We start from the raw sequence: 16511 nt of genomic DNA, 5'->3' as shown, positions 1-16511 counted from the left end.
CAGAGTTTATTAAATTAATAGAATTGCACACATTCTAATCCTTTTTAGCTCTTCTATCTCAAAAAAAAAAAAAAAAAAAGAAAGTCTCTTTCTTTCAGGCTATCTCTCTTTCTATTATGCTTTTATCTTCACTTTCTCATGATTGCTCTTGGCCCTGAAAAGGTAGCCATGCTAAATTGTATTACAATGTCTGCAAATTGATTTCCATCATCTGGATGAATCAAGTTATACATGTTGTTTCTTAGTTATTGGACCTAGGGCATATATCTCCAGCGAATAATGCTACACCTTCTGATGCAGTGTATGTTTCTGAAAACAGGTCATGATGAATTTGCACAAACAATTTCCATTAGTCTCAAGTCTCAGCTTATCACATTTCTATATTTTCTGAGGACATTCAGAACAAAATATCCCTGCCTTCTGCACAATGTTGTTATTTTTATAAAACCAGACTTTTGTCATAATAGGAAGAGAGTGGGCCCCTTTCTCTAGCAAAAGATTATCCCAGCTGTGATCACGAACCTACTAAGAGGAAACTTTTACCCCCTTATAAGCTAATGAGAATCTTTCAAGTATTTCTTCTACATAGTCTTTTTATCTGAAATCAAATGGATCACGTAATAAAAATGGTCCATTTTTGCAATGGAGATCTACTGGAATGCATATCATACTTAACTTACCAGAAATCTATGGTAAATAAATAAAATTAAAGAATTCTGCAGAAAAATGTATATTAGATAGTTTCAATTTATAACATCCAGAAATCACAATGTTAACATTTTTCTCTAATTCTGCAGCAGATTATGTCTTTAAAAATATCTAAAAACTATATTTAATATGTTAAAGTATAGTTTTTTAAAGACAGACATTCTCAAAATGTACTTAAAAATGTTAATGACTCTGGAGATATATGTAATAAGCACATGGCATTAATCCCTTAAGGCTAAAAAATGTACTCTAAAAACAATAACAAAAATTAAGTTAGTATTAAAGCTTTTTCCTAAATCTCAAATCCATCAAATTTAATTGCAGTATGTTCCAGGATGATACATAAAATAGAAATAGAGGAAAATATTTGAGCTACTTTTAAATTTGTTTTAATGTCCATCATATCCTCAAACTCACCATTTCCAGGAATCATAAATATCAGAAAAATCATCTGTAGCAAAGATTAAAGCACATTCATTCTTTTTAATTTTCCCAAGTCCTTGAATTCTCTATTACTACAGCGTTTTATATCCATTCCAATTAAAAAGATTATACCTTGTCTATATTTGGCCAACTACTAATTTTGTTCTTTAAATACATGTCTTTGTTATTTGGAGGAGAGTAAATAGATAATAAAAGTAGATTCTACCAAAATGGTAATGTTGCCGTATGTATTAACGTAGCCGTTTCTGTTAACAAATCTACCGTTATCTCAAGGTGTGAAAATGAGCTTTTCAATTCATTCTTGGTCAACATTACACATTTTCAAGTTCTGTGGCTCTCCAAGACCTAGGTGTGCATACGAGGAACAGGTAAAATACTTCCTGTTTATGCTGTATTTGATTAAAGAGTTAATATACACATTTATTAAAGAGTTATTATACATAATTAAATGTAAATGAGCAGTCATGGGCTTGTTATTTGTACTTCAGACAACAACACAACCACACAGCTGATCATTAAGGAAGGTATGGGTGCACGTGCATGCGTGTGTGTGTGTGTGTGTGTGTGTGTGTGTGTATGGTTAAAATTCTTTAACAAACTGAAAACTATACATAGAGCTTCCAGAGAATACTCATTCACGTGTTAAAGTATTAAATGGGATATCCCAAACTAGAATGAAGACAAGGTTTTCTAGATGTGTTATAAAATTCTGCTTATTTTGTAAAGATTGACATCATGAAACAGGAAGGAAAATAAGTAAAGAAATTAGATGCATGCCCATCAGTCCTTTAGAAAGTCTTGCTTTTTACAAGTTATATCACTATCCTGTTTCTTCTTTTATACGTTCTCCTCTACCTGCAGTCTTTGTAATTTATTTCAAATTTTCCGAATGAAGAACAACTTTCCTGAAGCCACTCCAGATGTTTAGGTGTAACAGACACTGTATCAATACATCACATACACAATTATGCACTCCATTTTGTGACCAATACCTTTTGCTCCTTAAATTTTTTTCTAAGAACTTAGTAAAGGGAAACTAGGTGGAATACAAACTTGAAGGAATTTGTATTGCGTGTCCTAGAATGAATGTTTGAGATTGATAAGAAAGGACGCCTGGGAAGACCTTTGACTTGTGTTTGACTTGTGTCTTTGACAAAGCAGTTCCCCTTAAACTCTGAGACGCTAATGGCATTTGGCAGTCTCAAAACAGACCCATGATCCACATCCATGTGATTACACTACCCAAAGTATTAAAAAAAAAAAAAAGACTCTAAATCTATGCTACCATTCAGTTCTAAAATCAAAATTTCAATTCTTAAGCTTCTTATTGGTTGCACATCTTCACTGTCTAAATGAAGGGATGATTTTCTTAATATTGCCATTTAATTGTAACTTCAATATTGCTATTAAATAGTTTCTACACATGCTTCAGAGAAGGTGCAGCATAAGTTATAGTTGGGAATCAGAAAGTCTAACGTTGGTTTCCTGTGTGACTTTGAAAGATAATTTATTTCCTTGCTTCACTTCTTTTACTCTGAGATCAATATTTTGTTTTGGCTTCATTAGTCTTTGTTTAACTAAATAAGATAGGTTGATTATCTTATTCAAGGGTTATTCAAATAAGTGTATCATGTTTAGCATTATTTACTCTTATTAATATAAATATTGTATTATTAAGTGCTATCTTCTTCCTAAGTAGAAATTCATTAGTATAACCAATTAATTGGTATACAAAGAAAAATACAATTTTACTACAGAAAATTAAGGTTTAAGTTCAAATGCATGGTTAAAAAAACACTACCATCTATCTCATTCACCTTTTATCCCAGAGGTGGTTGTAATCTAACACCAAATAGTAATCAATATGTAATATTCCAAAAGAAATGTTTAGAGCAATAGATTCAGAGATATTCTACTTGAATGCAATGCAGACACAGCAATGCAGAATGAAGTAGACGCAGTCTTTGGGCTGGAAGGGAGAACATTACCCCTATGTTTTCCTTGCATAAGGAAATCATTACAAGCAAGACATTATGATTGTCAAGTAAATGTAACATTTATTTCATATCATTACGAGAAGTTTGTATCTGCCTTTTACTACATATGGGTATGTGCATGAAACTACCATGGTAAATTAAATTAACACTGAGCAATCTATTTAAAATAGGATTAGTCATTAAACTACATACTGCCATTCTTATCACTTTACCATTTAGAGAGAAAGCAAGACTCTAATAGTAAAGGTTTAATACTGTTCTCTAAAACAAACAAAAATAATGCCACCCACCTCCCAATCCCGGTCTCAAGCGATTGTCATAACCATCTAGGAGTCGGTCCAAAATCCTGGTGAAGACAGTGGTATTGTCTTTAAGTTCATCTTGTAATGAGGGTTGCCCAAAGCTGAAAAAAGCATAAAGAGAGAATGTATCCAAATTATACATTTCTACTAAAACCTTCTTCCAAATAAAGCTTTCCCCACATTTTCCTACCTTCCTTCCTACTGAAACTTAATTTGAAAATTCCTTCTGCTAAAGTAAAAAAAAGTCACATTTTAATTCTGTTTTCTCATATTTGTTCTTATAGACGGTAAGCTTTTTATTCTAATATTTCTAACTAAGGAAAGAAAATTACAGGAAATGAGTTCTGTCTCTTTACGTTTATAATTCTCAGCATGTAGACAATGCTATAGTGCATGTTTTCTCCGGGCAAGCAAGACTGTTAATGCATGCTAGGAAAAAAACAAATCTGAGAAATTTCTTCCCAAATAAAAAAATATATGTATTTATGAGCTACAAAAATAATTATTAGTTTTGTTTTCATTTAATGTAACATGTAGCATAAGCCTAAGATTTTACCTACCAACATCCTTTCCTTCATCCACTTCATATACATCTGTGTTTTGTTTGTTTTGACACTCTTTCAAGATATTTAGATGAGAAAAACAGATAAAACTGGTTTCTCAGGATAATTATATTTTACATCAGTGTGCAATTTCCACTCCCTTTAAGGTTTATGAACAAATTTTTATAATTTGTCTAGTCAAACCTCTAATTAATTGAATTTTTGTCATTTCTGGTCTTAGAAATAAAAGATACCTTGAAAAAGATATGGTGCAATATCCTTAATATACGATTTACTAAACTGTAGTGCAGGATAAGTGTTTTGTTTAAGAAAATACAGCTATTTGTGAGCTGAGCTTGAACTAGAACCCAGTTTTCTTCAACTTTTTGTCTAAAACTTCATTTCCATTCTTCTATATTGGAGTAATTGTCTCTATTTAGATGTTTCTAGTTGAAGATATAGTTTTTATCCCTTACCATTACTAGTCTTTGAGTTTCAACTTAGTGACTACAGTTCAAATATTGTGTATTTCTTACATCAATCACGTTATTATCTATGCTCCTTGAACCATATTTTATGTAATGATTAGGATGACACCTCCTAAATCCTTTGAGAGAGGAGTTTCCCATCTTAGAATGGATTACACTCACTGATATATTTCAATGATAGATCTGACCTTGAGGGAAAAAAAATGAACATAAAGTGTAAACTAACAAACTGCTACAAAAATATCACTTTCGTACTTTCTATTTAATATGCTTTTGACTTCACTCTTAGGTGTTTATATTACTGATCAATCTAAGAAAAATAGTAACATTTTAAACCAAGATTCATTTGAGAGGAGCAACAAATACAATCAAAGTATTATTTCAAAAACAAACACTATTGTTTAGGCAATTAATTTTATATAGGCAAAAAGCAACGGCCATTTTTCTGATAAAATTTTAATTTAATAAAGCTATTATAACTAAAAGCTAATTATGATATTAAAGATATGAAACGCACCTCAGTGAAATAATTTCGCATTCTCCTAAATTCAACACAAATAGCATGCAGATTCAATGTTTACTCTCCTTTGGCAAAATTAAACACCTTACTAGTTTTTGAAATCAAATTTTCGACGAGCTCTGTGTCTTTCAGGATGTCTCAGCAGATGACAGCAGTAAAGCAAAAATAGTTTTCTGAATGCAATTATTTATAAAAACTCTTTGTCACAAAGCAAACTGCCATGCATGCATCTTTCAAGGATATCGGAAGGTCATCTTGATAAAGATGGAAGAGAAATACTAGCACATCTTAAGTTGTGAGGAGGGCCTAGTCAAGTAGTCTAAGGAAGAAAGCAATGGAAGGAGGGAAAAGATGAGATGGGGTGACACGACAGAGCACAATTAGACTGTTAATACGATTCCTAGAATATGGAGTTGTCTATTACCTTTACTTGCATTCCCTTTGTTTTTACAGCTTATGTCAAACTCAGGAAAGCTTTTTCCCCCTGGTTTTATCTTATAAATGGTGTTCTCCTCATTTGCTTGCTTTGGAATACAAATGCCAAAAGAGACTTTTCCTTCCCTCTCAGAAAACCAGCTCTGCTATCCCAGTTGGAATGGTTATCTTTTTTTTATATGATTTTCATATCAGGTTATTCCTTGTCTTTACCTCTAATTTACTACGTTCAATTGTAATTGTCAGAGAATGACCCTAGGATAAAGATCAAGATTATTTATTTGCTATTCAATACTCGTGCCAATGTAATGTTTCCTAAATTGAATGTATATTTGAAGAGAAATGTCAGTTACAGTACCTGATTTTGATTCCATATGAACCACTATATAATAAAACACTGTGCACTAACTCCATCTACAGGTCATTACAATAGTAACACTTCAGATAATTTCTCAAAAGCAGTGAAGAACATTTAACTCCTCAGATTAAGAGTATCTGGCAACAATGCATTTCCCGTTCATCTGGCAGTCATTATTTATCAGATAAGGATAGCAAAAAATAAAAACAGACAACTTCTCAATTTAAAAAATCCTCCTAAATTTTATCTTTCCAGACTATTCCATCTCTCTGCCTTAACTCATAAGAGTTCACTTTCTGTTACATTTTGAAGAATCTTAAGTTTTTATCATATGTCTGAGACTTTCTTTTGGGACACAGGAGTAGACTAAACAAGAAATATAAAAGTAGATAAAGAAGAATCTGAAATATTTGGTCATTTATATCCTTGCTACTATAATATGCTTATATCCTTGATTGAATCATTAGTAAGTATTTTGAATATGGTTAAGCATATTATTAAATTTTTCCCATATCTTGTCTCCATAGAAGTACACTTAAATAGAAGAGTTCAATTTTACCTAATATTCTTAAATGTTTGTGTGGCATATTCTACCTCTATTGGTTATATAAATAATGCTTTCAAAAGATAATATGCACATTTATTTGCAGAAACGTATGACTTTCAAATTACAACTATTGTTTTAAACTCTCCACTTCCTTATAGTCACAAGTCACTCTATGATCTTTACAGCTAGCTAGAAATTTTCTTGTTGGAAAATCAACTCATCTAGTACGCAGACATTAACCGGGCTAACTTTTTCTATGAATTAGGAAACCGCATGTTTTGTTCAGTTACAACTGAGCAGTTGAAAAGTTCCATTTAAGACCTAAATGTTGAATTGATACATTCCTTAACAAAAGTGTGTTAAACGTATTCTAACTAACATGCAAATAAGATGATTACTTTTTTCATACTGCTCTTCTTTGTTCTTAGTTGGAATTTTATTGCAGTTAAGTTTTTTGAATTCCCTTAGTCATGAATTCATCCAAGGACAATTTTCTTCCTCCTGAAAGAATAAATGAAAAGTTGCAGAAATTCTCATGCAGATTTAAAATAAAGTGTCCCCACCTTCTTCCAGTCAATGTGCTCAGAAGGAGGGTCCAGGCCCAAAGATAGTCAGAGAGATCCGGACTTTTCTTCATTGCGGGCTTGTGCAGCTGAAAAGTAGAACAAGTAGAGATCAATGTCTCTTGCAAGAAACATCAGGTTATAACCACTAGGGCTGACTGAGGCAGTTCAGACGACTGCTTTGAAGTCAGGAAATGACCTCACTGGGATATGACACCTCTTTGGAAGCAATGGAAACCTGGACCATCCATTCTCCACTTTTCCCTTCCACTTCTCCATTCAGAAATATATCAGGGTCTTAATTTCTCCTGTAAAAGAATACAAGTTGAAATGCTTTCAGGTGACAATATTGCTCAACATAAAAACTGAGTAGTTTTTTCCTCTAGGTTTTATATTTCCAATATAGTTTGAATTACTCTCTTCTTGTCATTTTTCATCTGAAAATTTTGACCTTTCTGATTTGAGTTTCCACAACTGAACTGTACACTAAAATTTTTAAGCCGGTGTCTATAACAGAGAAAGCATGCTTGGGGGCTGGGATGGGGTAGGTTAATATGCTTTGATGACTGAATTCATCTTTGAATTCTGGATGTACCTTGATTTCAGAAGCAACCGTATTTATCTTTCTTAAAAAACCCATGGGAAACACACTGTTGAATGCCGAAGTTACGCTTATAGTCTCTGCCTGTGATTGCCTTGTTAAATATGCTCACTAATGCTTCTGTGAGGCTAAGGGACACACTTTATAGTCAAGCCATGTGCTGATCTCTCTCTCTCACACAAACCACACTCACATAAATGTACACAAACATGGCCACACATATCTTTTAAGCTCTCTCAAATTCTGCCAGGTTGCTGCTGGAAAATATTTCATCTCAAACAGATGGAAGTGGAGTGCTTTGCTTTGCATGAATAAGGGAATCTTTTTTTCTCTCTTAGGTAAAGTGCAATCAATCACTATCTGATTGTTGAATTTAGACTTGGTAGTGGGATGCTGGAGGAATGGAGGAGTATGGAAAGCTTAGAGAATTTTTTAAAATTATAATCAATTTGTGGAGTCAATTTTTAAAAATCAGTGAACTACCTGGTTAAGAAGCAGACATGGTAACGCTTTAACATGCTATACTTAATTCCAATCATAATTTGAGAAATGTTCAAGGTATTTGTTAGCACTTCCCTGAATCTATACTCCTTACTACAGTCAGTGATTAATGGATTGCAAGTCTTTTAATGCCTATTTTTCATTAAGCACTCTATAGTTTAATGTTGTATGCCCTTAAACACATCTACACAAATGCTTTCCACACTCATGGGGATCATTTATATCAGTAAAAGCCATTACAAACAGGCATGTAAGCAATGAAACATAATTGATGTATTTAGAGTGAAATTGTCTAGATCTAGAGGTAAGAACTGTGAGCTTCATAGTTTTTATTTAATTTAGTGACTGGTTTTGACACAGATGAGTTGAATACGACAAGAAATGTTGGATAAATATCATTATGTTAAAACATTGCATCTAAATTACACAATTATAATTCTCCCTTTTATTAATCTTCAACATCTGTTATGAAGTAAAAACAACTTCTCTGACCCTATTAATATTTTTTGGTCTTTATAAGAAAGGGTAATTCTTGAAAGGGTAAATGAAACAAAACAAAAGCCCAAGGCAAGGTACCAAAGCTTTTTGTCCTCCTCTGACATTTTAAAAAGAGAAAAACAAACCTATCATGGCACTTGAGTTGTTGAGTAAGAAAGTTTCTTGCAAATGCAAACATAATAGTTTAAAAGAAATGTTAAGCTGCTTCCTTACCCCTTTCCACCTTCAACCTCCCCCCATCAAACACACGCAGTCCGACGCCCATACCCCATGCCACCCGTATCAAATGATAAGTTGAGTTTTTCATGTTCAGAATCGGAGAGACCCCTACACCAGAGGGCATATCAGCAGCGTCCACTGAAAAGGAGAAAGGCATTTTTTGCAGCCAGAACGAGAGAGTGCCTTCCCTAGGATGGAACGTTGAGACAGGTTTTCTGTCCCAGCGTCGTAACTTTAGACGATGGCCCCCAACGCCCCTCCCCACCTCACCCCAGCTCCCTCTCGCAAAAAAAGACCAAAACAACATGTCACCACCCACCCCACGGAATGAATTCAAATCTGCCTAAGAAAGAGGGAAAGAAAAAGAGCGAGAGAAAAAAATAATGCTCCTATCGCTGCGGTTTTCGCCCTGAAAGAAAAACATTCGTTGTATCTACCTGCTATGGGATCAGGCTCTTGTCCTGTTCCCTCTTTCTCTTTTTTCTATAGCATTCCTGTCTCTCCAGCGAGGAAAGGCACGTTCAAAGCTCTGTGTATTCCGGTCCGAAGTCGCACTTACCTCGGGCCCCCTCTGGGCACAGGATCGCTCAAGACCCGGGAAAAGTCTGCGAGAGAAATCGTGGAGATCCTGGAGCCAGCGCGAGTCCGCGAGTCCGGGCGCGCCGGGAGCGGAGGGGCGTCCTCGCTCTGCCTCGCACTCACTCGGTCTGAGCCATCATGGACTCTGCGTGCTCCTTTGCCGAAGATTTCACACCCAAATTTGCTTCCCAATATCCAATCTGCGGCTATACAACAAAAGATTTCTCTTTACCAAGACAGTAGTAATACGTCCCAGGGCAAACCGGATGTGAAATAGGCGGTGACTTCATGCCAGAGAGATTTTATTTTAGAAAGGAAGGTGGTACCAGCCTCTGGATCTGGAGACCAATCCGCCCATTTTTTATATGCAGCACAATTTAACTTGCACCGCTCTGGCCCTAATCCCCTTCTCTCTAGCTGCAGACTCAAATCCTTCCACAATCTGCTGGGAGCTTTCCTTTTTGGGGAGGAGTAGGAATGGAGGAGGGAAGGGTAGAAAGGGTTAGAGACATATCGGACTACACTTAGAATCTTTTCCCACTTTCAGTGTATTTTAAGGTATGCTCATTAAAAATACAACTGATCAGTATAACTATTCCACCTTTGATCAAATATTTAACCACTGCGTGCATATGAATGAATGCAAGCTGCGAAAAGGGAGATGCAGGGTTACACATGTGGAGAGCGCACTCTCTTCTCGCCTCTCTCCCTCACACGCACTCCCACACACATGTCTGGTCCCTGTGTCTTGCAGACTCACGGATGATGAGGGATGGTAGGGAAGAGTTCTGGCCATTAGGAATTGGCCACCGGGTTGAGAGAGTCTTTCGCACTTTCACAGGTTGTGAGCGCTTTACACCCCACCTTAGTCCGTAGCTTAGAGGACAGCAAAAACGCGCTCCGGAACAGGGTTTTTAATCTTTGAAGGTAACTGTTTGTTTATGTTATGATGGAGAAAACACAGGCTCCTTTAAATACGAATTGTGCTGAGTTCCTAGGATGGGGAATATTTAACTTTAAATCCCCCAGATCATTTCTAGGTTTTGAGAGCCATGTCTCCATTTCCGGAATCATTCGCTTGCCTCGAACTCCATCATTCTCGGGATTAGGAAAATTGGAGAGGGCGAGGAGAGAAGATTAACAAAAAGGTTTTTAGAAGTCAGGACAAAAGCCTCTTCTACTTTTTTTCTTTGCCCTCTTTTATTACCCTCCCTGGTGGCTCTCCACCCACGGATAATTATACACTTAGAGAAGGAGGGTGTGTTTCAACATCAGTCTAACTACATTTCCGAGGAATCAGGGACGACTGTAGTTCTCTCTCTGGATTTTGTGAATGGGTGTTTGTAGCAGAGAGGAGATGGGTGCCGTCTTCCGGGGAGCGCTTACCGAAATGACCGAAAGCACTGGGAGCTGTCTCTTCAGCACTTTCGCCCGAAATAGGTAGGAGGTGCTGAAAAGACGGAGTACCTCCATGCAATGCTTCTGGTGAATAAGGTCCGAACTTTGGTGAGCTCCCTAGCCGTTTTCCCCAAGAGAACTTCTAGCAGAGGAGACGATTGGGATAGGGGCGGAGTTTGGCCAAGTGAAGAAAAATCCTAAATGGCCCGTCCATACCACTCATGGGGTTTTGATTATACAAGTGTTCTTTGACCTTGTGCTGCAATGCAATCAGCTTACATGATTAAAACTTGAGACAGGTGATTGAAATGATAAGGAATATAAAATTGAAGGCCACATTCAGATTTGGGCTTGGTTATCTTCTGAGTTTTGAAAGGGAAGTGTTATTGGGAAATGATTTTAGAAATAAATCTTCAAGGAAGGGAGATTTGAAGATTATCTTATGATACCCCTGTTTCTGGGCAGTATTTGCCTATTCTGTTTAGAAACAACAAATGTCAATGTATTCTAAAAGATATCCGTTGAAGGAACATCATAGTTTCCCTATGTGACATTACCCAATTCTTATTTATTTATTGCTTATTCATTAATTCACTTATTTGTTGAGCAGTCCTCAGAATAAAACTCACTTTAGGAAGGTTTTGAAACCCTGGGTTAACAAGTAGAAAACATTATTTTCTTACCTGACAATATATAATGCAATTCTATAGTTTTGTTTTGATTCAACAAAGACTGATTGTCCTAAAAATGTGATCTTTTAGTCTTTTTTTCTCTCCTCGTGAAATTGTCATAGCTCCTTTTACTCTCCTCTACAAATTGAGAACAACTTCATATCTATCTAATGATACACAACCAAATCACTCTACTGGTTATGTTTTTTCAAGCACAGTCACTGAAACTTTATCATTTGAACAATAATCTCTGAGAACAATGCCAATCACCTCATGCTTCAAATTAAAAGTGTTATGTGACTATGCAACAGGATACAATTGCTCAGCATTTCCATATATTTTAAAACAAATATTTATAAATAATTATTGGGTTTATCTTAAAACTATACCATGCATATGGAAATGGAAATGTCCATACTATGATTCTCTATTTAAAATACTCACAAGGTAGTTTTTACTATATGATGTGTAAATTTAACAAGTAAATTTAGTAAATAAACTGTGGATGTTTAAAATACTAATAATTTTCTCCAAAAATAGCAATTGCAACTCTAAATTAGGAGTGTGTTAATTATTTCCCATCTACGGTATCACTAACATATGCACATAACACCATGGAATAAAATATAATGAATTAATGGCAAAAAACAAAAAATGAAGTTAATGGCAAGGAAATAATTTACTTTATATTGTCTTGTTACATTGACTCTTTTAGATAATTGTTGACATTCTTGTTTTTTTTTTTTTCACCCAGAAGAATAAATCCTTTCAAAGCATGTGCATCTGATTGAAGTGAGTTCTTGAAATAATAATAACCATGATGTTTAATATTCTTAAAGTGTTTACTGGGTGCCAAGTAATGTGTAACCAATTTGCATAAATCATTCAATTTAATTCTCAAAACATATATGTGAGAGATAGTCTTAATATCCCTGTTTTACAAATCATTCAATAAATTATAGATTAGAGAGAGTGAGAGCCTACCCAAGGTCACACAGCTAATGAGTGTGTGTGCTAGAATGCAAACCCGGATCTCTGACTTCAAAGCTTATTCTCTTACACACTTCTACATTACTCTATTTCCTTGCCATGTGGTTGTGAGCTTATGTTCAAATCTGTTTTATTCATCTCATATCTACATTTGGCTAGCTTCATATCAGTTACATAAAACCTACCTTTGAATATTTTCAAAAAATATTCATTCAAGATGAGATTCTTTCTTTTGATGATCTAGTGCATCCAACTGCAACATAGTGTCAGGCTTGCTGTAGTATTTCAGAGGTTTCTGCTATTTTCCTTCCGTCTCAGGAGGCCAGTCGTGAAGGCCATCCAAACAGTCACTAGCTCTGGGCAGAAGGGACTTGAGGTCAAACCTAGGACCAGGGATCCTGGGGAGGCCCGATAGCTCTATTTCCAGTGTTACAGTCTGGTACATTTTGCTTTTTCTGTCAATTTTAAATGGCAAGAAGCCCTGACCTAATTGAAGAAGTGGTACTGATTCTTTTCGACAAAAATGTTTTTACTTCCCCCAACTAAATGTGAACCAAATGAGAAAAAAATAGCAAGGGTGTTCCCATTAATTCAGTGCAGCTTTTTATCATTTACAAAATAATTTGGGGTGAGGGAGAAGAAAAGACAAGTAAAAATGATAAAATATCAAATAAGCTTCAGCTGAAATCTGGAATAAAGTGGTCTTTTTAAATACATTTACATGGCTCGGGCACATACACTGAAAGTATATTTTCATGTTAACATCCTGTGAAACATGGTTATTAATCTGCAACAATGAAACTGCATGTTGCAGTTGAATATGATTTCTCCTCCATTTATGTACATATACTTGGATATTTGTATAGAATATTTACACTTGCTAAACTAGCTCCCCTTTTCTAATTTCTCTGTATTTAATACAGACCATCTTGTCAATGAACTATACTAGCACATCCAGAGGGCGATTTTTTCTTTTACAATTGGCATTGAAATAACAGTTCAGTCATGAGAAAGAAAAGAACTGTGATTTAAGTAATAGGATAATTTTTGTGCCTTAACCTAGACTCCTGTTCATATGGGTTACTCAGAACAAATTCTTTTTGGCAGACTGGAAGGCTAGTTTGACATCTCAGCATAGTAAGAGACATGGTAAGTATAGTAAAATCAAAACCAAATTTTCTCATATTCGAGTCATAAATGTTTGGCACTCTAAAGAGACTCAGAGATTGTTTGTCCCAACCACCTTGACAGTCACAAAGATCATGTAATTGTTCCTGTCGTCGTTGCAGAAGTTGAACCCAGGTTAGCATGGCACTGCGAATGCTCATACATGGATGTATATCTGAAGACACCTAATAGCTGTGTGACCATTGGTACATTACTGAACTTTCCTGAACCTCATTTTCTAAAGTTTTAAAATGAGATAATGTTACATCATTACCCTGCTTGTGGAATAATATGGGAAAACAAATGTGAATCACTTGCATGTGAATCTCTTGCATGACACCTAATAGGTATCTAATGAAGCCAATTTCCTCTCTCTCTTTTATCTCGACAAATTCATTACTTTTTGAGAATTTTAGTGCATTCTCTGCAGCGTGTTCATATAACTCATAATATTGTTTATATTATCCATATTTTGCCTAAGATTTAATTGAAATATAAAATTCTCAATTATCAGACAAAATACTGTGACAAACTAGCTCCCATTCCACCTTAATCCTAAATCTATATTCTTATTTCTAAGGAGCTCTGAGAAAATGAATGCTTCTCACTATACCTGCCTTCGGCATAGAGTATTTTATATACACTCTAAACCAGGAATATTTAAAGAGCATATGTTCTAAGATAGAGCCAACCACAGCACATGTTCCAACCACAGCTACTAAAGTCAGCCATAGATTCCCTCAGAGGTACAATTGACAACATTATTTTTTCATAAGATTTAGAAGGATCCAACCAATACCCATCAGGAATGAGATATATATGTGAGACCCAGACTCTATTTAATAATTGTGTAAGTAGGACACTATCCAATTTTCTTCTGTGGCAGTTTTCAGTTTATCAGCAACTCACGTGTGACCTAGATTCACGCATCTTCTTTCAAAATCTTTTCTTTTCACAGATGTCAAACCCATCAACTCAAGCAGGAAAATGCAGATTTATTTAGAGCTAAGAGGAGTGATAATAAGCTAATAGTTGAAAGAAATTATTTATTTTCAAATATCAATAATGTTCAAAACTTTGAAGAAGGCTTTTGGACTCTGTAGATTCTACAGGCAACATGGAGATTGTAATGTAAGTCAGGGGGAGATAAGAAAATGAGCACAGTTTTTTAACGTGTTGTCACAACTCTAGATTAGATATCTTAAAATGCTATGTCCTATATGACTTGATTGAGGAAACATGCATTCTCTATTTTTATAGCAAAATTAAGGCATTCACGATGTATATGTATTTTCTTTGGCAAACTTTAAGTGTGTGTGTGTGTGTATACACGTAGTCTCTGTGTAAACTCCTTTAAACCATAAGAATGATTATTTACCCCTGCTTTTCTCTGTTAAGGTGAACATAATGCATAGATATTCAATCAGTATCATCTAGTAATTGTCTAGCATGCAGAAAGGAAAAATAAAGATCTGAGTTGGGGAATCAATTTAGAGAGATTACTTGTCAGAAATAATAAAAAACAATAGACATGTTGGTACCAAGAAACTGCATTTAGTTAATGCAGAATCTTCTGGCATGATTAGGATATGCTTATTTTAGAATATTTGAGGATTTTACTATGGCCTCATTATCCCTTTGGGCAGCTGTGTTTACATATTTGTTTGAAATCGTAAAACACAAAAAGTGACACAAACATTAAAGCAGCATTTTAAAAATCATTCATCGTGCCCTGCATGGCCATAGGATTTGTGGAAAGGATATGAAACTGAAGGATTTACTAGAACAAAGATCAAGAATTAAGACACTAATGCCCCATCTGTTCAAGAGCTCCCAATTCTTGATGTTTCCAATAATTGTGTTCTGTGGAATGAAATGAAAACGAGTTTGTGAAATATGGATGCATTTTTATTATGGAAATTTATAAATATATCCAAATGTAACAAATATTCTTGTGTTAAATGTAGAAAACATAACTAATTAGATTTTTTTACTATAATTTACAACTACACAAAAGAATCTGTCTCAACCTACCCCTTTTCCAATTTTGCTTATAATAACATTCACCAAGATTTTTCTTAGAGAAAATTTCACAACCTCCATTTTAATTATACATATATTGGGCAAGGGTAGGGAGGAACTAAAGAGTTTTAAACATGAGTGATTATCACTTTTTGGTAATTTTATTTATGAAACAATGATAAGCCCATACAAATCTCGGAAATGTAGACTTTCCCCCATGAGAACTTGAGATTTGTCCCAGAAAGCATTGCTCTGGATGAGTAAAAAGATACAATATCAGAAACCATATAGTCCAATATCAGAAACCATATAGTCCAATACCAACTTAACATAAAGAATCAAGATGACAAATGAAGATATATTTACTTGTCCTACACTTCAACTATTTATAAAGATGACAGCACATAATTGCCTTTGAAAGATGTGAAGTGTGATTTTGACAGCAATTGAGTGGGCTTACTGTTTGTCACTACTCACATTCAGTGTTAGAATTTCAACATAAAGTAGACCATTCTTAAATTTCATTTAAGGACATGAGACAATGAACTCCAAAATACCACTTCCTCCACCCACAAAAGAGATTCTCTTATTTAGTAGCTATAATACACCAGACACTGTACTGTTTTTTTCCAGATAATTTTTGCAACTGCATTCTTACAATAATGCTGTTTACAGATAGAGAACCTAGGTTCAAAAAGAATAAGCAGCTTTCCCAGAGACACATGGCTTATAAATCAGAATCTGTATTTGAAACCAGGGATAGATTTTGTGGCTTCCAAAAATTTGTGATTATGGGGCAATGAAGGTAAATCCCTAACACGTAGCCTGGGAGTAGAACTGTCGTGAGAGTCTGATGAAAATATTTCTGATCACAAATATTTGCAACAACTAATTGTAGTGCTTATAAATTAAAAATTTTTAAATGTTTAGTATAGGTAGGCAGAATAACATATTTAAGACA

The 16511-nt window shown here is 34.9% G+C and overlaps 1 protein-coding gene across 1 annotated transcript in view; it reads right to left on the bottom strand.

Annotated features, from left to right (window-relative positions):
• GABRA1 (gamma-aminobutyric acid type A receptor subunit alpha1) overlaps positions 1-9531 on the bottom strand; it is a 55830-nt gene extending 46299 nt beyond the window's left edge. The window contains exons 1-3 of the mRNA XM_058545477.1: positions 9283-9531; positions 6905-6993; positions 3440-3552 (exon numbers count right to left, since the gene is read on the bottom strand). Of these exons, the coding sequence (XP_058401460.1) occupies positions 3440-3552; positions 6905-6978 (187 nt within the window). The 5' untranslated portion in view covers positions 6979-6993; positions 9283-9531. The remainder of the gene's footprint in view (positions 1-3439; positions 3553-6904; positions 6994-9282) is intronic.
• Between the last annotated feature and the right edge of the window lie 6980 nt (positions 9532-16511).

Source organism: Diceros bicornis, chromosome 1 (assembly GCF_020826845.1).
Source record: "Diceros bicornis minor isolate mBicDic1 chromosome 1, mDicBic1.mat.cur, whole genome shotgun sequence".
NCBI classification, from domain to species: domain Eukaryota; kingdom Metazoa; phylum Chordata; class Mammalia; order Perissodactyla; family Rhinocerotidae; genus Diceros; species Diceros bicornis.
Note: the sequence above shows the minus strand (reverse complement) of the source record. Positions and strands in the feature narration are given on the sequence as shown.